The following is a 22,668-nucleotide window of genomic DNA, read 5'->3' as shown; positions in this document are numbered from 1 at the left end:
GTTTCGCTCTGTTCTTTACTTTCAAATGTGGGAAAGCTTCACACGAGAGAAATGTTAACTTTACTGGTCCTCTATTTTTTATGTGTTTTTACTCTCTGTATGGCATTAAAAAATAAGGAGGGGCATGGAGGTGGGGGGGGGGGGGTTACATTACATCAAATGTATATTGAAAAGGACGTGCAAATAATTGTGTTCTGTTGTCATATTTACAGTTTATTCACTCTAGTGACATTAAAACAATCCTCCCACCACCGCAAAAAACATTCAGTGTTTTTGATGTTTCAATAATTTGCCAACCTTCATACAGCCAAAGGATTGTTAAACTGAGCATGTACTCGGCGGTTACTTTTAAAGGAAAGCTCAGAGAAACAGAAAGTGTTCTTCTGGGAATGCAGATGATCAGATGCAAATACTTTCACTTCTTGCTCCTGAAATGATGACATGACATGAGGACGTGATTGATCATCCCAGTCTTGCACCATAAAAGAAGGGTGGAGACACGCATAATTGTTCTTTTTTTGCCTGGTGTTTTGACACATTGACTTAGTTTAGAGGACATCTTTGCTGTTTGTTTTCTTTTGTAGGCCACTCGACGTCACAATGTATGACCATATGCTAGAAGGTTTAACTAGTAATAATAGTTTATTGGTTCATTATAAAACCAAACTGAGCTCATTCTTATGTTAAGTGTGTTGGGGTGTGTTAAATGTTTAAACATATGAAGTTCACAAGAGTAGATGTTTGTAACCCCCCCCCCCCCATGCCCCTCCTTATTTTTTAATGCCATACATACAGAGAGTAAAAACACATAAAAAATAAACCTTGACTCAGGCTTTCATAATTCATCCACCCGAGGGCTAATGCTAAATTAGGTATCAAATCTAAATATAATTTCCTGGAAATAAAAGGTGATCTGCAGATCTCTTATCTCATCTTTTGAAGCCAACCGTTTTCCAAATGTATAGAGAAAAAAAAAATGGCCTCGCTTTTTGAGGGAACATGAGCCTGGGGGTGTCTGTTAATGCTGGCACATGAGCAACACCTGCACATGCTGCAAACCCCATGAGACACTGTATTTTTTTTATTTCTTTATTTTTTGAGAACCAGACGAATACATTTTGCTGCATTACGTGAGTCTCAACTCAAAAAACAACGGCCTCGTGGCTTCTTCTGTGACTTTTTATTTTTTATTTTTTTTTCAGAAACTCTGGCCCCCAGCAAAATGGAAAATATTTCGCACCAAGGACAGCCTCACAATGTTAGTTTAAAGGACTCTTGTTAGGTGCTCGGAAAGCTAACATGCAAGCCGGACAAAGATGAAGACTCATATTTCTTTTTTAGCTGTAGACACAACCACAGAAAAGCAACAAAAAGTATGCCTCAGTGGTCAGGAGCAAGGTCATGTGCCACATCTTTGGCATTCGACTCAGCATGACTTAGATTTGTTCTTGGTTTTACGGTTTGGTGCTTTTATTACGCCTTTATTACTGATTTGTCTTACTGTTTATTGTGCATGTTAAATTGCTCCATGTACAGCACTTTGTATGCAGCGATGACTGTTTGAAAGTGCTCTATAAATACTGTTGACTTGACTTGACTTGACATGCAGTCAGCATTTGATCAGCTGATACAATTGTGTGTGTGTGTGAGTGCACGTGTTTGTGCTTGTGAGGGATTTTTTGGGAGCGTTTGTAGAAAGGAAGGAAAACATTCATTCATTCATCTTTCGAACCGCTTGATCCTCACTAGGGTCGCGGGGGGTGCTGGAGCCTATCCCAGCTGTCTCCGGGCAGTAGGCGGGGGACACCCTGAATCGGTTGCCAGCCAATCACAGGGCACACAGAGACGAACAACCATCCACGCTCACACTCACACCTAGGGACAATTTAGAGTGTTCAATCAGCCTGCCACGCATGTTTTTGGAATGTGGGAGGAAACCGGGACACCCGGAGAAAACCCACGCAGGCCCGGGGAGAACATGCAAACTCCACACAGGGAGGCCGGAGCTGGAATCGAACTCAGTCACCTATCGACCTCCAGGCCGCCTAAATTATTCCCAATTTGTGAAAAATTGTCTCCATAGCAAAAGTTGTCATAGTTTCACATCACTTTTTATTTATGTATTTATTTATTTATATACATAGTTTTTGGTCTGTGTCCGCAGGCTACTGGAGAGGCACCGATAACATGGAGGTATCTCTAGACATTCTTAATACGCATGAGGGAGGCCGGAGCTGGAATTGAACCCGGTACCTCTGCACTGTGAAGCCGACGTGCTAACCACTGGACTACCGGGCCGCCCCGGAAGGAAAACAAATATGGCAATTTGTTGATGGAGAGATAGCAAGGGTGATTACTGAGAGCATGCGCACAGTCCCCGTCATATCAATGATTTGTTCCAAAACAATATTAGCTTCCTGTTGGAAGTGATCTGCGAATAGAAACTGGAGCAGAGATGAAAGACAAGTAATCTCATTAAACCACAGACGGATGATTTATTTGAGGCATATGCAGATGGAAATTGTGGGCATGCTTTTGACTGACACTTTTAATTTTGCAGCTATCATTCCTCTGTTATAAGGGCATAAATTAAAGCACTTTCAAGACTACAAGAAGCATTCAACACCAAATCTCCAACTATCAAAGAATACAAGTGGAGGTGGTTCTTGGAAATGGTTCCATGTTGTTTTTAATTTTTTCTCCGACCCGCTGTTTTGCTTTGCACACACTATCCTGCCCTTCGTGCTGTAGAGTGCAGTATCAACTACCTTTGTTCCCTTTGTGTCACTGTGTTTATAAACAAACATGGTTCCCAGACAATTTGCAAATCGTCACATTCTTACCTGATTTTCTACTTTCAAAATAGCACAGATATGTAAACAAAATGCCATGTAAAGGTGTCAAAAGTCAGTTGGAGCTGTCTGACTTCCAGATAAATGGGCACAAATTTGACCCAGATCATCATCATTTTCGTTGCATCCTGATGGAGTCCTCCTTTCTTTCTGGTAAAATGGGGTCCAGCGTGTTTTGACCAGTCACTTCACACCACCCACGACGAAAGAGAACATTTCAAGTGTAGTTTTAATTCAGATGAATTTAAATCCCACGTTTACAATGATTACAACTCGTGGCATGGGCACGAATGGCACTGAATTAAATACGCCAAGAGTGAGTGAAAAACAATCAAATAAAAGGGATGGATTAACACAAGTCTGCTACTAGGGAATAATTAATATCGAATATTAACAATAAAAATGTTACTTGTAGCAGCTATTTATACAGTGCAATGCGGCATGCTGGGAATTCCGGCCTCGACTTACTCCTACGTTAGAATGTTTGGAGGGCACGAGAACGTGTTGTTTTTGTTTTTTGTTTTCACAAAAAGGTGATTTTTTTTTGCAAGAACTCAGAATTATATTTTGTGTAAAAGCTTTAGATTCTACTCCACGCACTCATTGCCACACACCGAATTGCTCTCATTTATGCATTTCCCCTGCCAATGAACTCGCTGTTACCAGATAGATAAAAACAAGTACAGTACTGTACAGTATAGATACGACACACCCCTTTTGAGCCGCGTGTCTACAAATAACATGATACATGTGCGTTCAAAAATTCATTCTGATGCTGTAGCTCTCTCTCTCTCTCTCTTTATGTACTGTATATAATTTCTCTGTCCCCCAAGAGTTGCCCTGCAGTTCCAAAATCCCAATTGTGCCCTTAACCCTGGAGAAACCCAAGAACCCTTTTCTTCTTTGGAAAATGATGAATTTTACATTAAATGACTGCTATATGATCACTGAACACCAAAAGATATGGCTTTTCAAATATTCAATGTTTTAATCCTAATTTAGGATTAGGGCCGAATTTGACCCTTTGGGATTTAAGTAGCAGAATTTATAGGGGCCAAATATGACCCCGTGGGTTCTCCAAGGTTAAAAGGGACATAATGGCCCTTGCACAGTAGGAGTCATTACAGTGAATAATGAATATAAAATAGATGGAAAAAATAATGAAGTAAAAGTAAAAAGTAGAAAAGAACAAATTATTGATGCAGAGAAACGACCCCTGAATAATTAATAAAATGTCCCCACTCACTGACAAATCCGTTAAATTCCAACATACTCTTCCGATACGCTAGGAAGCGCTGTTCAATTTAGACGGTTGCAGTACTTGCATAAAGTTTCCGGAAGTTTTTTGTCACATGTCACAGCCATACAAATGAAAAGTAGGTAGGTACGGCATGATCCTTTTAACTGCGTGCCTTCGGTGACCCAAAGTTAGTGGGGGCAACGTGTCAAGGTATTCCATTTACGTAGACGGCACGTAATTTATACAAAATTAAATGACAATGTATACACAGTATAGTGTATACGATGCATATAACGACATTATTATTAATTTGATGTTGAAAAAAACAGAAATTCATAAAAGTTGGATGAGAAATCAGCAATTAATGAATTTGTATCATTTACATTCAAGACGTTTAATGGGACCGTTGCCCCCACCAGTGTGGCCGTCACACAGGCACGTCTCATAGCGAGTGTGTGTGATTGCATCTGTGGTAATAGTACTTCCGGAAGAAAGGCAGTGAATTTTTCTGAACATGTGGGACGTTTGTATGGATGAACATTTCCTGTTCTAATCGCTTATCGTTGAATAAAATCACCAGCAGCTATGGGGAAAAAGGGCAAAAACGAAAAGAAAGTGAAGGGAGCAGAGAAGACCGCTGCCAAAATGGAGAAAAAGGTTTCCAAGAGATCCAAACGTGAAGAGGTGACAATTGATTTACATATACAACCATAATAACATGACACTTGTTCTGTAGGCGTTTGTCGTGCTTAAAATCGAACGCTGCATGAACCCAATTCCAACATTAGTGTATTTGGTGGTGCAATTCATAAATATGAATAATCGCTCAACTAATATACTGCTGTGCAGCATTATTATTGAAAGGCTTAATCTGCCGTTTTTTGTCTAGGAAGATTTGGAGGCTCTGATTGCTGAATTTCAGAGCCTGGATGCCAAAAAGACTCAGGTAGTAGAGACTGCATGTCCTCCTCCATCAGCAAGGTGAGAGAGAGATTTTATACTGCTAGCAAATATAAGTAGAGCACACAACCACTCTATGGGAGAAGTGGCATAGTTTCTCCAACATTGCATTCCATCAGCAAACCACAAAATGTACTCTCAAAATGTGACCCATTTTTGTTATTCACTTGAAAGCCTCAATTTTCAATACCAGTGATTTAACTCCTAACTGAGGCTCAGAGGGGATCGAGCCTTTTCTGTTGCTGGTCCATCTCTCTGGAATGACCTCCCACTGAACATTCGGCAAGCCTCCTCGCTGCCCATCTTTAAATCCCTCCTCAAAACTCACTTGTATTCTTTGGCGTTTGACTCAGCATGACTTAGATTTGCTATTGGTTTTACTGCTTGGTGCTTTCTACCGCCTTATTACTTATTACTTATTACTGATTCGTCTTACTGTTTATTGTATATGTTAAATCGCTCCATGTACAGCACTTTGTATGCAGCGATGGCTGTTTGAAAGTGCTCTATAAATACTGTTGACTTGACTTGACTTGACTTAATGTAATTCTTACCATCCCTTCATGATTTTCAGATTAAGTGCATCACTTTCTGCTCACCCAGAGAAAGATGAGCTCATCCTTTTTGGTGGCGAATTCTTTAACGGGAAGAAGGTACCGGAAACACCTTTTCTGAGTTACACTATAGATATGCCAATCTTTCATGTTTTATTTGCTTTCTGTTTGTCTCAGACTGTCATCTAAATTCTTTTCTTCCCCCCCAAGACATACGTGTACAATGATCTGTTTTTCTACAACATTAAAAAGAACAGTTGGGTTAAGTCAGAGATCCCCAACCCTCCTCCCCCACGATGCTCTCACCAGGTACGTCACAGTCACACACACAGACTTATTGTGCTTATTGTGCTTATGCACAGGTGTCAAAGTCAAGGCCCAGTCAAGGCCAGAGCTGGCCCGCCAGATCATTTTATGTGGCCCCAAAAGCAAATAAAGCATGTCAACTTTAATGATGCTTGCTAAATCTGAGTTAAAATGTGAAATTGTCAAAAGTAATTGATAATACCAATGCTTGAACGAGCCATTATTCTTGACTTCTGATTTCAAAACCAGTTATCCATCAATTTTTTGTTCTCTGTTTATGTAATATGTGGATGTGGTTAAATATTTATATCCATCCATCCATTATCTACCGCTTATCCAGGGCCGGGTCGCGGGGGCAACAGCTTTAGCAGGGAAGCCCAGACTTCCCTCTCCCTAGCTACTTCTTCCAGCTCTCCCCGGGGGATCCCGAGTCGTTCCCAGGCAAGCTGGGTGACATAGTCTCTCCAGCGTGTCCTGGGTCTTCCTCGGGGTCTCCTCCCAGTGGGACATGACCGGAACACCTCACCGGGGAGGCGTTCAGGAGGCATCCGAATCAGATGCCCAAGCCACCTCATCTGGCTCCTCTCGATGTGGAGGAGAAGCGGCTCGGCTCTGAGCCCCTCCCGGATGACTGAGCTTCTCACCTTATCTCTAAGGGAGAGCCCGGACACCCTGCGGAGAAAACTCATTTCAGCCGCTTGTATCCGGGATCTCGTTCTTTCGGTCACGACCCATAGCTCGTGACCATAGGTGAGGGTTGGGACGTAGATCGACCGGTAAATTGAGAGCTTCGCCCTTTGGCTCAGCTCCTTCTTCACCACGACAGACCGATACAACGTCCGCATCACAGCAGACGCTGCACCGATCCGCCTGTCGATCTCTCGCTCCCTCCTGCCCTCACTCGTGAAAAAGACACCAAGATACTTAAACTCCTCCACTTGGGGCAAGATCTCCCCCCTGACCCGGAGGGGGCACTCCACCCTTTTCCGACTGAGGACCATGGTTTCAGATTTGGAGGTGCTAATTTTCATCCCAACCGCTCCACACGTGGCTGCGAAACGCTCCGGTGAGAGTTGGAGAGCCCCGTTTGAAGGAGCCAACAGCACCACATCATCTGCAAAAAGCAGGGATGTAATACTGAGGCCCCCAAAACGGACCCCCTCAACGCTTCGGCTGCGCCTAGAAATTCTGTCCATAAAGGTTATGAACAGAATCGGCGACAAAGGGCAGCCTTGGCGGAGTCCTACCCCCACTGGAAACTATTCCGACTTACTGCCGGCAATGCGAACCAAACTCTGACATCAGTGGTACAGTGACCGAACAGCCCGTATCAGGGGGTTCGGTACCCTATACCCACGAAGCACCCCCCCAGAACTCACCGAGGGACACGGTCAAACGCCTTCTCCAAGTCCACAAAACACATGTAGACTGGTTGGGCGAATTCCCACATACCCTCGAGGACCCTGCTAAGGGTGTAGAGCTGGTCCACTGTTCCACGGCCGGGACGAAAACCACACTGCTCCTCCTCAATCTGTGGCTCGACTTCCTGACGGACCCTCCTCTCCAGCACCCCTGAATAGACCTTACCAGGGAGGCTGAGGAGTGTGATCCCTCTGTAGTTGGAACACACCCTCCGGTCCAACTTTTTAAAAAGAGGGACTACCACCCCGGTCTGCCAATCCAGAGGCACTCTCCCTATTGACCATGCGATGCTGCAGAGGCGTGTCAACCAGGACAGCCCCACAACATCCAGAGCCTTGAGGAACTCCGGGCCGATCTCATCCACCCCTGGGGCCTTGCCACCGAGGAGCTTTTTAACCACATCGGTGTCTTCAACCACAGAGATAGGAGAGCCCACCTCGGAGTCCCCAGAGTTGAGGAGGTCTTCGAAGTACTCTGCCCACCGGTTCACAACGTCCCGAGTCGAAGTCAGCAGCGCCCCATCCCCACTGTACACAGTGTTAGTGGTGCACTGCTTCCCCCTCCTGAGACGTCGGATGGTGGACCAGAATTTCCTGGAAGCTGTCCGGAAGTCGGCTTCCATGGCCTCACCGAACTCTTCCCACGCTCGGGTTTTTGCCTCGGCGACCACCGAAGCCGCGGTCCGCTTGGCCAGTCGATACCCGTCAGCTGCCTCTGGTGTCCCACAAGCCATAAAGGCTCGATAGGACTCCTTCTTCAGCTTGACGGCATCCCTTACTGCTGGGGTCCACCAGCGAGTACGGGGATTGCCGCCACGACAGGCACCAACCACCTTATGGCCACAACTCAGATTGGCCGCCTCAACAATAGAGGCACGGAACATGGTCCACTCAGGCTCAATGTCCCCCGCCTCCCCCGGAACATGGGAAAAGCTCTGTCGGAGGTGGGAGTTGAAACTCCTTCTGACAGGGGATTCCGCCAGACGCTCCCAACAAACCCTCACTACACGTTTGGGTCTGCCAGGACGGACCGGCATCTTCCGCCACCATCGGAGCCTACTCACCACCAGGTGGTGATCATTTGACAGCTCCGCCCCTCTCTTCACCCGAGTGTCCAGAACATGCGGCCGCAAATCCGATGATACAACTACAAAGTCGATAATTGAACTGCGGCCTAGGGCGTCCTGGTGCTATGCTGGTGGGTATGCTGAGCTGCTGTTTGGTGCATATGCACAAACAACAGTCAGGACCCGTCCACCCACCTGAAGGCGGAGGGAGGCAACCCTCTCGTCTACCGGTGTGAACCCCAATGTACAGGCACTGAGCCGGGGGGCAATGAGTATGCCCACACCTGCTCTGTGCCTCTCACCGTGAGCAACTCCAGAGTGGAAGAGAGTCCAACCCCTCTTGAGAGAACTGGTACCAGAACCCAGGCTGTGTGTGGAGGCAAGTCCGACTATATCCAGTCGGAAATTCTCTGCCTCACACACCAGCTCGGGCTCCTTCCCTGCCAGAGAGGTGACATTCCATGTCCCAAGAGCTAGCTTCTGCAGCCGAGGATCGGACCGCCAGGGTCCCCGCCTTTGGCTGCCGCCCAGCTCACATTGCACCCGACCCCTTTGGCCCCTCTCATGGGTGGTGAGCCCATGGGAAGGGGGACCCACGTTGCCTCTTCGGGCTGTCTCCGGCCGGGCCCCATGGGTGTAAGCCCGACCACCAGGCGCCTGCCAACGAGCCCCACCTCCAGGCCTGGCTCCAGAGGGGGGCCCGGTGACCCGCGTCCGGGCAAGGGAAACCTCACCTAGTACCTGTTTGCCATGGGTGACCCTGCCAGGGGCATGAAGCCCCAGACAACTTAGCTTCTAGGATCATTGGGACACACAAACCCCTCCACCAAGGTGACGACTCACGGAGGGGTAAATATTTATATGGTTTCACAAAATTCACGGTCATAACGGCCCTCCAAGGGAAACCGGAACTACAATGTGGGCCGCGACAAAAAATAATTTGACACCCCTGTGCGAACATGTCCATTCTAATCTTGTCCATGGTATCTCACCATTGCAAAGGTTCATTGTGTCAACTTAAAACGCAGCCTCATTCAGCTATGTTGCCAATGAAAATGTCAAATTACTTTAAACTAATTTTCCAGTCAGGTAGGCATTTGCATGACCTGGGGGTCAGTTATTATCCTGCAAAACAATATGTAAAGATTAACATATTCCTTCCCCCTCCTCCCCTTTTTTAACATTCCCTCTCTCAGGCAGTGGCAGTCTCTCAAGGTGGCGGCCAGCTTTGGGTGTTTGGAGGCGAGTTTGCTTCTCCAAATGGGGATCAATTCTACCACTACAAGGACCTTTGGGTGTTGCACCTTGCTACACATACCTGGGAGAATATCAAGTATGACAGGCTCGGTTAAAGGCAATTCCTAATCAATTTTGATTCATGCATCAAGTTATGGGGCATTTCATTGCTTGTAAGAGCCACCTTCATTTTATCAGTAGAAGGCTGACCACCATACAGATAGTTGAAGTTGATGAAGGCACTATTTCAGAATCATCTTTATTGGCCAAGTATGTAAAACACACAAGGAATTTGTCTCCGGTATAACACGCCGCATTAGTATCATCATAAAAAAGGACATGACAAATGGGCATGGAAGGACATTTCGTAATGCAAGTGAACCGTAGTGCGGTGGTACCACCCAGTGACAACTGTGAGACAATGTGCAAAGTATCAGCAGAGCTAAAGTGATCAGTGGTAGAATACAACACTATAACAGTTTGTACAGTTGGTGCAGAAAATCTTTGAACCATTGACCAGTGACTAGTAGCAATATTTGTTGTACAAGAAGAGTAACTACGTCAGTGACTGTTTCGGGAGTTAATGGCGAGAGGGAAGAAGCTGTTTAAGTGTCTGCTGGATTTGGTGCGTGTGGATCTGTAGCGCCTGCCTGATGGGAGTAGCTGGAAAAGATGGTGGGACTTACCTTGTTATGTAGCACATGTTAACCTCTCATGTGTTTGTCTAGAGCACCTGGTGGTCCATCAGGTCGCAGTGGCCATCGGATGGCTCTCAGCAAAAGACAACTTCTGGTGTTTGGAGGTTTCCATGAAAGCACCAGGTAGGCACAATATAAATAAGCCAGACCAGGCAATTGAAACTCGAGGTCATGTTTGTAAATTTCTTTTAAATTTCTATTATCAACGTTCTGTTGCTAAATAGGGCGGCCCGGTAGTCCAGTGGTTAGCACGTTGGCTTCACAGTGCAGAGGTACCGGGTTCGATTCCAGCTCCAGCCTCCCTGTGTGGAGTCTGCATGTTCTCCCCTGGCCTGCATGTGTTTTCTCCGGGTAGTCCTGTTCCCTCCCACGTTCAAAAACATGGATGGCAGACTGATTGAACACACCAAATTGTCCCTAGGTGTGAGTGTGAGTGCGAATGGTTGTTCATTTCTGTGTGCCCTGCGATTGGCTGGCAACCGATTCAGGGTGTCCCCCGCCCACTGCCCGAAGACAGCTGGGATAGGCTCCAGCACCCACCGCGACCCTAGTGAGGATTAAGCAGCTCGGAAGATGAATGAATGAATGAATGTTGCTAAATAGGATTTACACAGCTCATTCTGCAACTTCTATAATGAATCAAGTGGCCCAACAAAAAGTGGACTTTGCAAATACAGTGGCACCTCTACTTACGAACGTCTCTTCATATGAAATTTTCAAGTTACAAAATATTGCCTCTTCTTACGAAAGACATTTCAAGAAACGAAAGGTAAAAATACAGTCTGGCCCACTGCTCACAGCTCCGAGTTTCCTGAACGCATCATACTCGGAGTAGCTCTGCCATTGGCTACTACCGAGCATTATCCTGACATCCCATTGGCTAAGAATGACTTTCACTACATGTGTCTTTGTGTGTCAATCAATGCATTGTCCTCGTCTTTCGCCCAGGAGGTGTTCTGATGGTTTTACGTAAATGTGAATCACCCAGAAAAATGTTCACCAGTCGAGCGATCGCTCACTCTGCTGATGTTTGCCGTGGACGTTCCATCAGTTTTATCAGTGTTGGACTGGCAAACATTTTGTCAGTACTGATGGAATGCCCACCAATAAATTAAAAAGTTGACATAAATTAGCTCACCCAACTGATTTAGTATGAAACCTGTTCGAATCAACAGTTCCAATTCCAATTATGTTCCAATTATGTACCGTACTGTACCTGCACTACAATATAAAGATGTGATTGATTGATTGCAAGAGAGATTTGTCAACATGTTTTTTTTTTTCTAGCTAATTAATTTCATGTTGCAAAAACAAGTAAAAAACAGACCTAAATTTGAGATTAAAAGTTGAAGTAAACTGCAGGTGAGTGTAATTTCTGGTGTTCACTAAAAAAAAGTCAACTTTTCAAAGGGGTGTACTCATTTAACACTCTACCTATTCTGTAATCGTCCCTCTGACTGCAATTGAAACTGATGAGCCCACAATTAGTAGATCGAACTTGACTCCCCACCTATAAGCACTTGAATAATAAGTCATTAAAAGAACACTTTCAGTAATGTAAATGAAAATCTGTCATTCTCGCGTCAGCGCGACTGAACATATCATCCCTTATTTTTCATAGATTTTTGACCGTTTCTGCTACAAATTATCCAAACCTTCTTTTTTCTTTTTCCACCTTGCAGAGATTTTATCTACTACAGTGATATCTATTCGTTTTCCCTGGACACTTTCTCTTGGTCACGCCTCTCTGTGTCAGGCGTTGCCCCCTCGCCGCGCTCCGCCTGTCAGATGACCTCGACACTTGACGGCTCCGGTGTCATCATCTATGGAGGATACTCTAAACTGGTAAGTTAGTGTAATCATGATTCAATATGTATGTATTTATTTATTTTTTTGTGGACCACAATTTGCCGCCAATCATTAGGTTGGGGCGAGGGGAATGGAGCAATTAGGGTACTGCCATGCCCTAGCATGTGAGCAAGGAGAGCCACAGTTGCTGATACACTGTATACACTTACAGCCATTTATTGATCATGACAAATAGTCAGACACACAAATACAAATTGAGGGTGATGCAGCTGTTGGCACACATAAAGATTAACCCATAAGAGCTCTTGATGTCTCACCCCATAAAAACACATTTCACCGAATTTTTTAAAAAATGTTTTTTTTTAACTTGGTCTTTTGTTATGAGTAATTCGATAACGTGCTACAGTATTTTTGACAAAATAATTTTCAGAGGGTTTTCAAATGAATTAAGGGCTGTAAACTCATTTCAAATAGAATAATTCACTTGTTAAATGAGTAAAGAGCTAGGTTACAGAACAAATGAACTCGCCTTAAGGTGTACCGCTATAACAATGAATGCAATTTCCTAATCGATGTTATGTTCACCTAGAGACTGAAAAAGGACATTGAGAAGGGAACTATCCACTCTGACATGTTTCTTCTCAAGCAAGAGGGTAAAGATAGCCAAGGTACGACCAACATGTAAAGTAGCCATCTTTTTTTTATTCCGAAACACCTCATTATTATTATTAATGTACACTTGTCTGCGTTTTCCAGAGAAGTGGACATGGTCCAGATTGAGCCCTTCTGGAAACAAGCCGCCTCCCCGCTCCGGCTTCTCCATGGCGGTGGGCCCGGCAGGACGCGCCGTGTTGTTCGGTGGAGTTTGTGATGAGGAAGAGGAGGAAACGCTGGAAGGTGACTTCTACAATGACCTCTACTTGTACGACGCAGTGAAGAACCGCTGGTATCCCGCTCAACTCAGGGTGAGCTGCTGTCACCAGACCGCTTAAATTCGTCGTGCAAAACTACAAATGCAGTAATTACAAATGAGTGAACCCCTGTTTATTGCGAGGCATGTGTTCCAGACCCACCCACATGCTTGAAACACATCTAAACTTTTACACATTTACTGAAAGCACTTTTCAAAGTATTCCTTCATCCCTGTTGACACTGTCTTGTTTGCACAGTTGCTCCAAATAATTGCCAAAGATTGCTTGCTTCAAGATGTTTACTTGTCACTCCTTACTGACGCATAGAAAACACGATAGTTTAGCATTTTTATGTCAAACAACAAAATGTTCAACAAAAACACACAATAAGAGGGTGGGTGGAGTATTATATTGGACTCAAGTAAGAGGACTGTTACTGAGGAATAATATCGCTGTCGTTAGGCAAAATCCTCATAACTTCAAAATCATTACTTTTCAGTAGGCCTCAAAGACGTCACATATGTTCAACCGTGAATATTGCATCGTCAAAGGAACAAAGTCATTTGTAACACTTAGACTGGTCAATCATTTGTAAAAAACACTCATAGTTGGACTGACCAATCATTTGGTTTTGTGAAAAAAAAAAACATAACATTTTCCAAATTGTCAGAAAGGAGGTTTCAGCTTGACGCCAGCGATGTGACTCTAGCAAAAGTAAAAAGAAGCCTAATAATTCCTCAAAATATAAAATAAGAACGTGTCCAACAACATCGCATGTACTGAAACAAGAATGAACAAAATGTTCATGTAAATAAATTAAGGCCAATTCAGCTATAACAAATGGTCTTGAATAAATTTTCTTTGTTTCGACAGCGCAGATTTAAAGTAGAGTTGTTGTAGGGTGAAATGTGGACGACATGGATGATAGCGCATGACAGAATATTCAAAGGGGAACTGAAAGCTGCAAATGACCTCGCAGTTGCCCGCGGCTCAGGTCACAACTTTTCATGGCTCTGCTTCAGAAAACAGGTGAACCGTCATTAGCTTTCCTGAGCCCTGAACAACTATGATGTCATTTGCATTGAACAGCAAATGCCGAAAAAACCTTCAAAAATGTGTCAAAATGGTCAAAAATGGCTGGCACGAAAAATGGCTGGCAATAGATGAGTTAACGTCATAGCATTAGCATGTTACGTAATTTCTGCAGTAACATACAAACGGCATGTAACAATCACCTCTGAACTGTGGTAAAGCTAGGGGGACACAATTTATATATGTTGGTCTGTCTTTTCAGGGTAACAAGATGGACAAGAAGAAACGTCGGCGAGGGAAGAAGGATGAAGCTGGGGGGGAAGCAGCAGATAAGGAGCAAGGAGAAGACGCTCCCACAGGGCCCGCTGAGGTCATCAAGGAGATTGTTACAGAAGACGGCACTGTGATGACCATCAAGGAAGTAATCCCTGGAGCTCAGGAGGCGAAGGAGGCAATTGATGAGGATGAAGATGAGGAGGAGGAAGCTGATGGTACGATCCAATACACGGCATTGCAGTCTAGTGTCCCTGTGAACCACCGAGACTATTGCAGATTTGTTTTCTTGGCTTCTCACAAGCCATTTTCTTTCGAGGGTGTTGCCATCGGTGAAGCAAGAACACTATCGATTTCTTCCCAGACACGGGGTCGGATCAGTTCACCCTTGTCAATAGTCTGCTAGGGAAAAACTTTTGAGGATAAGCAAGAATCCTGTAGGCATCAAATTGCATTGAATACAAGATGGACAAGGTAAGTCCCCATCATTTTGAGTCTGACGTCATCGGAATATGCCCATCATGCACCCGCGTCTGCCACGTAACAAAAATAAGTGCATTAAAAAAAATCAGCTGTCAATGAAATTTATAGCCAAAGCACAAGCTGTAGATTTGATGTTCATCTGCTCCGTGAGAAGCATATAGAATTATAGATCATCAAATCAGGAGAATCGTTGCAATTGCGTTGTTACAGTTTTTTTCAATGCAAGTGTGTAAGGTTTGAGAACACTTGTTCACACATTTTCACGATCATTTTTAATCCGAGATGAAGGATATAACGATTCACTCAAGTCCCGATTTGATTTTCAATTTTCAGTTCCCAATTCCCAATTTCGAGTCCATTTTTTTTTTGAACAACAAACAAAATGAATGACTCACCAAAAGATTTCATTTTAACATCTGCATTATGTCCTTTATGCAAACAGTAATGTTTTGTAATATTACCAAAAAAAACCTGAAAATGCGGTAATAATTTTAACCATTTAACTACATTTTTGAGTGTTTTGATATAATTCCCAAGTTCTTTCAAAATTTCGTGATCGATTCGTTTTTTGTTTTTTTTTTCCACCGACGCATATTTTAAGCAGTTTAAATTGATTTTCAATTAATCATCTTTTTTGCTATCAGAGAAACCGGTAAACGTTTCTAGATTATATATATATATATATATTTTTTAATATTCTGCAGGCGCCGAACTGCGAGCATGCAGGGGTCCGCAGTATAATGATGAACTTTCAAACAACTGCTACTTTGACACACATGGAGTGGCAACACAATGCTGTTTGTACGCGTACAATCAGAGCGTACGACAATACTCCAAGGCCTCAATTCAGAAAACACACACACACACAAAAATGTGTATGTTTTGTTCTATTAATTGCAAAGTGTCCAACAGCATTTGATTGTTTTGACGTCGCCTCCTCCATTTTGATTCAGATTCAGCCCTTGTGGAGCCCTGTCCAAGGTCCAGCGCCATGGCAACGGTGCGTCAGGGCAAGCTTTTTCTTTACGGCGGGATGTTTGAGGTGGGCAGCCGCCAGTTCACCCTGAATGACTTCTACTGTCTGGACCTCCACAAGATGGACCAATGGGAGGCCTTGGTTGAGATGGATCCAAGTGAGTCAGCCACTTTTTATCCGGACCACCTTGGACGTGCCACATTTTAAAATCGGTAATTTGAGTGAGTTTGCACTGGATTTTATGATCCACTTTCTTTAGAGACCCAAGAATGGCTGGAAGAATCGGAGTCAGAGGACGACGATGAAGAAGAGGAGGGTGCGGGAGGAGCAGAGGGAGGGAAAGAAGAGGAAGAGGAGTCTGATGAGGAAGGTAAGGGATTCCTCTTCATCTATTTTGGTCTAACTGTTGGTGTCTCCTAGTTCGTCCTCACTGAAATAACACGAGCCACCAAAAAACAGACCAAAATATGAACAGGGCAAGAGTCACAAAGTCCTTCGCAGTTTAAATCAATATTAAATAAAAGCAGTTGTCGTAAATCAGTCAAAGTAGGAAAACACAAAAATAGAAAACACAGTAGGGGGTGTTCACACGGCAAGATTTGGGGTGTTCACACGGCACACATTTGGCGTAGCACCGGAAAACAGCTTACACCGGACCAAATTTGATCCACCTCAAGGAGGTGGCTTAAAAATTTGCTCCGGAGCAAATGCTTGTTTGCGAAGCAGCACCGGTGTAAATTTGCACGTGTGAACGCAACTGGGTTAAATTTACTCCAGAGCAAATGCTTGTGAAGAGTTTACGTACGGCGGGAATGCGTTGTTTCCGCGCTCTGTCGGATTTCCGTCATGCGTTTGTTTAATAACGACACAAGACTTGGCTGGTAACATCTTTCCTTTTGTCGGAGACTGGACTGTCTCGGAGTTGTTTGTGTAGTTTGTTCCTTTGTTTTGTGTTCACAACCCCCCGCCCCCCATATAATTTATTTTGTGATTTCCTCTCGTGATTTTCCGTTTGGCGCATTACGTGTTTGTTTTTCTGAGTGTTATTGAAGTCATCGTTGATTTACGTTTTCAGGGGCGGTCACTCTCGAGCAGAAGGCACGGAGACCGATAAGGAGAAGGACGTGCCTTGTCCTTGTCGCTTGAGTTGTGTATACGTTTTAAAAATAACCAACACGACAGCTCATTTGTTTTCTGTCGTTTTGCGCCGCTGTAGAAACTGCCGTGTGAACGCAAGTGGGGCTGCACCGACGCTGCGCCGGTGCAGACACGCTCAGCGGCTTTGTACGTGTGAACACTACACACAATTTGCTGTGATGCAAAATATATCGCAACAAAATACGGAGCAAATGTGTGCCGTGTGAACACCCCTAATAAATAAGATCACAGCAAATAACATACTTAACGTACAAAATAATAAAAGTTAAAAAGAATGACACACACATATACACACACACAGAGACACATCATTTTACACATTATCCTCTGGTGTTGGCGCTTGATTGGCTTAATCAGGGTAGTGAGGGGTTCCCTGGACAATTACCGGTAATCATAATATAATTGTGATCTCCATTTTTGCTTTTCTACATCTTGAAAACGATATAATCATAGAAAAACTATTCATGTGCAGAATGGTTTGCAAGTGTCCATCCAGCATTGTGAAAGTAACTTGAATGCCCCATGTTACTTGTGTAACAGTTCTGTAATTCTGCCGTCCCTGAGCGTGCTTTTAGGTGTTAAATGACACCCGCTTGGGAGTTTACTGTAAAACGTAGCAAAAACTAAGACATACATTGTATATTTAAATACAAAACATGCTTTTTTTTTTAAACATTGCTAGCGCTAATGCTAAACTCAATGTAATATCCCATTGATATGCTTATGCGAGGCGGCCCGGTAGTCCAGTGGTTAGCGCGTCAATCTCACAGTTTAGAGGTACTGGGTTCAATTCCGCCTCGGGCCTCCCAATGAGGAGCTTGCATGTTCTCCCCCGTGTCTGCGTGGGTTTTCCCTGGGTTCTCTTTATTAATTGTGATTTCAATCTCAATCTAAATAATCATGACTGTTATTATTTCTTGAATTGTCCAGGCCTACAAATTAGCCATGAGTGGTCTCGTAGAAGTGGTCTTGTGACTCTGTGATAATGCCAGTGGAACCACAGTACTGTACAGAATTGACAAGACCCTGACAACCAATGGAGATGCGTTGCACTTATTAACATGAGATCCAAAACATTCTTTCATTGGTTGTTGTGGCGGCTTTGGCAGTTAGGCGTCAAAAGCAGATGGGCACAACGTATTAACAATAAAATCGAAGCCTTCACAATGTCCACATCTGTTAATATGCCATTGGTGAATCTTATATTGCGTGTTTTTTTCATCAGAAGGTAGCAATCGTTTTTACGTGTTGGTATTGTATTGTAATTTATCATCATCTTTTTAAAAAAAATATTAATTTTGGATCACCACCATGTTAAATAAAAGTTGACACAGTTGATGGAGGTTGTAGCAGGGGAATCTATTATAACTTTGGGCCGAACAAGTACCTAAAAATGGATAGTGCGAGTTGATTTCTACCGCCTTTATTACCATTTCGTCTTACTGTTTATTGTGTATGTTAAATCGCTCCATGTACAGCACTTTGTATGCAGCAATGGCTGTTTGAAAGTGCTCTATAAATACTGTTGACTTGACTTGATTTAACATGCTCCTCCCAAAAGATTTAGAAAACTTTAAAGCTTGTGAATGAATCACTGTTGTTGGCTAATCATAATTAGCATCAGTGTAAGAATGTCAATTCTTGTGATCCAAATCATTCATCACAGAGAAACACGGAATGGCCTTTCAGCACAGCGTGCAACAGCAGAAGGATGAAGTGGACAGAACGCAGATTATTATTTTTTTCTTAAGAATTACGCTTTGTGTTGATGGATTTTATTCAACCCGTGTCTCTGAGCAGAGCGAGGCTATCGGCAGACATCTGACAGGCTTTTCCCACTTGGGTTACAAGCTGACTTCAGTGCAATATTCAATAAAATAAGAACATGATGAATGTGCCTTTGTGCAGATGAAGATGAGCACCCAGCAGCAAAGGACGGGGAGACGCTGACAGATTATCAGGCCCGCACCGAGCAGTACTGGATAGGACTCGCACGCACCAACATGGGTGTGGATGCCAAGGATAAAAAAGTCACCAAGGTCGCCTTAGCTATGGCTAAAGTCTTCTATGAAGACCATGCGGAGGATGTTTGAGTGATTTTGACCACGCTTTGTAAAATACATTATGTACATGTTATGTTTTATGCAAACTGTCATTGAACGTGGAGTACAATTTACTAATCGCCATGTTAGGTTGACTGAAGAGTGTAAATCTTTGACCCTGTCCAGGGAATCAGAGCTTATATAAAAGATGCCCCCCCCCCCCCCAAAAGTAAAGTTCTTGACAAAGCTCTGTCTGTTACTCATTGAACACTGTATGTAACATTGGCAGTTTATTTCCAAATCCATCCCAAAGTAGTCACATTTTACAGTATGTCCAGGGTTGACACCTGACCCATCAAATGTTGTTTTCTTTCAAATGATTCAACTTGAAATTGTATTATTTATCATGGGCAGCAGAGGGCGACTTGTGCGTGCGAAAATATGTCCAGTGACAGGGCCAGGGTCACCATGAGGCAAGTTTTGGTGGCTTGACAGAATCAGGCCTTGTATATTCATGATATTCATTCATTCATTCATCTTCCGTACCGCTTGATCCTCACTAGGGTCGCGGGGGGTGCTGGAGCCCATCCCAGCCGTCTCCGGGCAGTAGGCGGGGGACACCCTGAATCGGTTGCCAGCCAATCGCAGGGCACACATAGACGAACAACCATCCACGCCCACACTCACACTCTTAGGGACAATTTAGAGTGTTCAATCAGCCCGCCATGCATATTTTTGGAATGTGGGAGGAAACCGGAGCACCCAGAGAAAACACACGCAGGCCCAGGGAGAACATGCAAACTCCACACAGGGAGGCCGGAGCTGGAATCGAACCCGGTACCTCTGCACTGTGAAGCCGACGTGCTAACCACTGGACTACCGGGCCGCCTATTCATGATATGTGACTGTTAATATCAATAATTTCATACTGAGCGAATTAGCGTCTTTAAAATGCGTGCAGTACAGTAAAATTGGTTGATCAATTTCAGAGGATATGTTTTATATACTGTATTCAAAGAAAATCACTCACAATGAATGAATAAATATGTTCCACCATTGGGGAAATAATTAGTGGAACATTTCTAAAAAGGTATTTACTTTGCGGGTAGAAATATTTCAGTTGCGCGGCCACGTTGACACATCGTCTCACTGAGACGTGGCTACGTGCATGATGTCATGCGTGTGGCCGCACTCGCACTTATCCTATACATGCTTATATTCATTGGCCTGCTTTTAAACCGCTCTGTCAGTGGGAAGGCATTGTTTATCATACCATCCACAGTCAGGCTTTCATGAAATAAAAAGCAGCACACAAATATTACTAGCAGCAACAGGCGTGACTGTGAGTGTGAATATTGTCTGTCTGTATGTGTTCCGTGCTTGACTGGCGATCAGTGCTGGATGAAGTCAGCTGGGATAGACTCAAGCTCCTTGCAAACCTGATCAGGGTAAGTGGTATAGAAAATGGATGGATGGAATGATGGATTGATTTATATTTCTGTGGTTGTCATTTGTGTCGGTTCAGTTCATTGGGTAATGGACAATTTCAAAATGGGTCACTAGCGATGGCTCGTGCAAGGAAATCTCATCGCCATGTGTATTAGGAAAGATGGCCCTTTGCTTAGCAAATGCATCTTTACACTTGAATAAGTAAACTCTCCCTTGGCAATGATGGCCAAGTCCATATTTCTTTCCACTGTTCCCACATTTTCAATGTCACAACTCATTTGTTTTTCAGCACTTGATCTTAGTCTTTCCGCTTCATTGCAATGAAACATTTTAGTGATCCGAATCAAGCTAAAGTGGAAGAGAGGTGCAAGCAGTGGAACGATGGGAGGAGGAGAAGAGGACAAAGGATGCGGTGCAGAGAAAGTGGTGAGGACAAAGTGTGCGACGTGTCAGAGAAGACATCAATCACTGGTGGAGCACCAGTCTATCCTGCTCTGACCTATTTTATTCTCCATCAACATGCTGAATGAGGGATGCAAAGAGACTGATGAATAATAGAAGAGGCGAGGAGATGGATGAGAATGAGGCTGTCTTCCAGCCTCCCTCCTTCATAGCCCCTGTTCTTCTCTCTCCTGCGTTGCCCCTTTTTAATTTTAACTCTGGGACAAAAAAGGTTCTATAAATAACCAGAAATGTTTTTTTCAGGGTGCATTGCTGACGTCGGGGGACGTAGTATTCGTGAGAGACGTTCAGGCTGTGTGTGTGTGTGTGTGTGTGTGTGTATGTGTGTGGGTGTGTGTGTGTGTGTGTGTGTGTGTGTATGTGTGTGGGTGTGTGTGTGTGTGGGGGGGGGGGGTGTGTGTGTGTATGTGTGTGTGTGTGAGAGAGAGAGAGAGAGAAAGAAACTCTCTCTAAAACTTGGGAAAAAATCTTGTGAGACTTCAACACAGTGGACATCAAAAGTTCATGTGTTTATTTTTCCTTGCATTTTTGGTGACGTGCAAAATGTCAAATGATGATGACCATTGAACAGATGTTTGGTGTTTTCTATGTTTATCATTGTTTTTTTTTCAGTTAACGTCAATGCTTTTACTGCATGATATTGACCCGTGTGGAGTTATTTACTCGCAATTTTGGCTTCTGCGCATGCAGATTAGTTAACGATTCCGTCAAGTTATTTTCGTTATTTGTTTCTCAATACAATACATTGACTACGTTTTAAGATGAAGTCCTGAAAAGACTGAGAACAAATCACTACAGCATTCTTGCGATATAGTATTCATCTTTTCAGTTGTCTGAATTTTTGGGGCGTGGCTAACATGGGGCCGATTGTCGCACTCGGGCCCCTGACTCGAGTCGGCCCTCACCCCACTCTATATACTGTATATACTGAGCGCCATCATTTCATCAGTTAGATCAGGGGTGCACAAACCTTTTTGACAGAAGATCTACTTTTCGATCAACCAACCTCCCACGATCGACCCATGCACGTACATACGCACACAATGATGAGCAAAAGCCTGACACGGAGGCATGCGACTCACTTTTGCAGCCTGTTAACTATCGTAGCTCACACGTACCGTTTTAAAGTGCTTCTCTCAGCCCTCCAGATTGCCATTCTTTGCCAGTGCCCACGGTGAATTGTACATGACACAAACTCTGAATGAGAATAAGGCAAACAATAACAGATATTGCGCAACAGCTCTGACCACAAGCTGCAATTGCAGACTGCTGAGCGCAAACAACTTGCAGTGTCGCAGGTCATGCACCGCCCTAAGTTAAAGGTGACCTTCTTTTTCATTTTATTTTTTAAATACTTTTTATGAAAGTGAGACTGATGGGATGATTAGGGTGCAGTGTGCATTAATACAAAAATATATTACTAACATGCACAGAGACACACAAATGGTTGTTTGTTTTTTCTCCTCTACACCCCTCGCGATTGACTTGGGACCAGTCCGCGTGGTACCGGTCGATTGCGATCGACTTAATGGGCACCCCTGAGTTAGAAACAGGTAGTAATAATAATTTGACCCATTTCTACCACTACAGAATGCATTGTGCTAGGTAGCTTCTGTATGCTAAGCAATGCATCTTCCCTGAAGTGTCATGCGTTGTTTGGGCTGCCGTGTCTCTGTTGTATGGACTCACGTGTGACGCACGGAGCAAGGCAGCAGGGGAATTGAACGACCCAGCCAGCC

General features: G+C 43.9%; 1 protein-coding gene across 2 annotated transcripts; it reads left to right on the top strand.

The window, feature by feature from the left end:
- Positions 1-4,556: 4,556 nt before the first annotated feature.
- Positions 4,557-19,239, top strand: klhdc4 (kelch domain containing 4). 2 transcript variants are annotated; one of them, XM_052060883.1, is made up of 13 exons: positions 4,557-4,776; positions 4,982-5,073; positions 5,627-5,705; positions 5,817-5,915; positions 9,597-9,733; positions 10,365-10,457; positions 12,017-12,179; positions 12,733-12,811; positions 12,900-13,108; positions 14,349-14,577; positions 15,796-15,975; positions 16,078-16,188; positions 18,643-18,878. In XM_052060883.1, exons 1-13 carry the CDS (start codon positions 4,678-4,680, stop codon positions 18,855-18,857), a joined length of 1,785 nt encoding a protein of 594 aa, XP_051916843.1. In that variant the 5' UTR covers positions 4,557-4,677; the 3' UTR covers positions 18,858-18,878. The 2 variants fall into 2 exon arrangements, with proteins under 2 accessions (XP_051916843.1, XP_051916844.1); XM_052060884.1 differs by lacking the exon at positions 18,643-18,878 and adding an exon at positions 18,885-19,239 and having other exon boundaries at positions 4,561-4,776.
- Positions 19,240-22,668: the final 3,429 nt, after the last annotated feature.

This window comes from Hippocampus zosterae, chromosome 3, assembly GCF_025434085.1.
Source record: "Hippocampus zosterae strain Florida chromosome 3, ASM2543408v3, whole genome shotgun sequence".
Lineage (NCBI taxonomy): Eukaryota > Metazoa > Chordata > Actinopteri > Syngnathiformes > Syngnathidae > Hippocampus > Hippocampus zosterae.
This window is presented reverse-complemented; position numbering and strand designations above follow the sequence as displayed.

Coding starts and splice junctions, on each gene's coding strand:
- klhdc4 (XM_052060883.1), top strand. CDS start 4,678: ATGGGGAAAAAGGGCAAAAACGAAAAGAAAGTGAAGGGAGCAGAGAAG. Junction 5,074..5,626: donor TGTCCTCCTCCATCAGCAAG/GTGAGAGAGAGA, acceptor CATGATTTTCAG/ATTAAGTGCATCACTTTCTG. Junction 5,706..5,816: donor AATTCTTTAACGGGAAGAAG/GTACCGGAAACA, acceptor TTCCCCCCCAAG/ACATACGTGTACAATGATCT.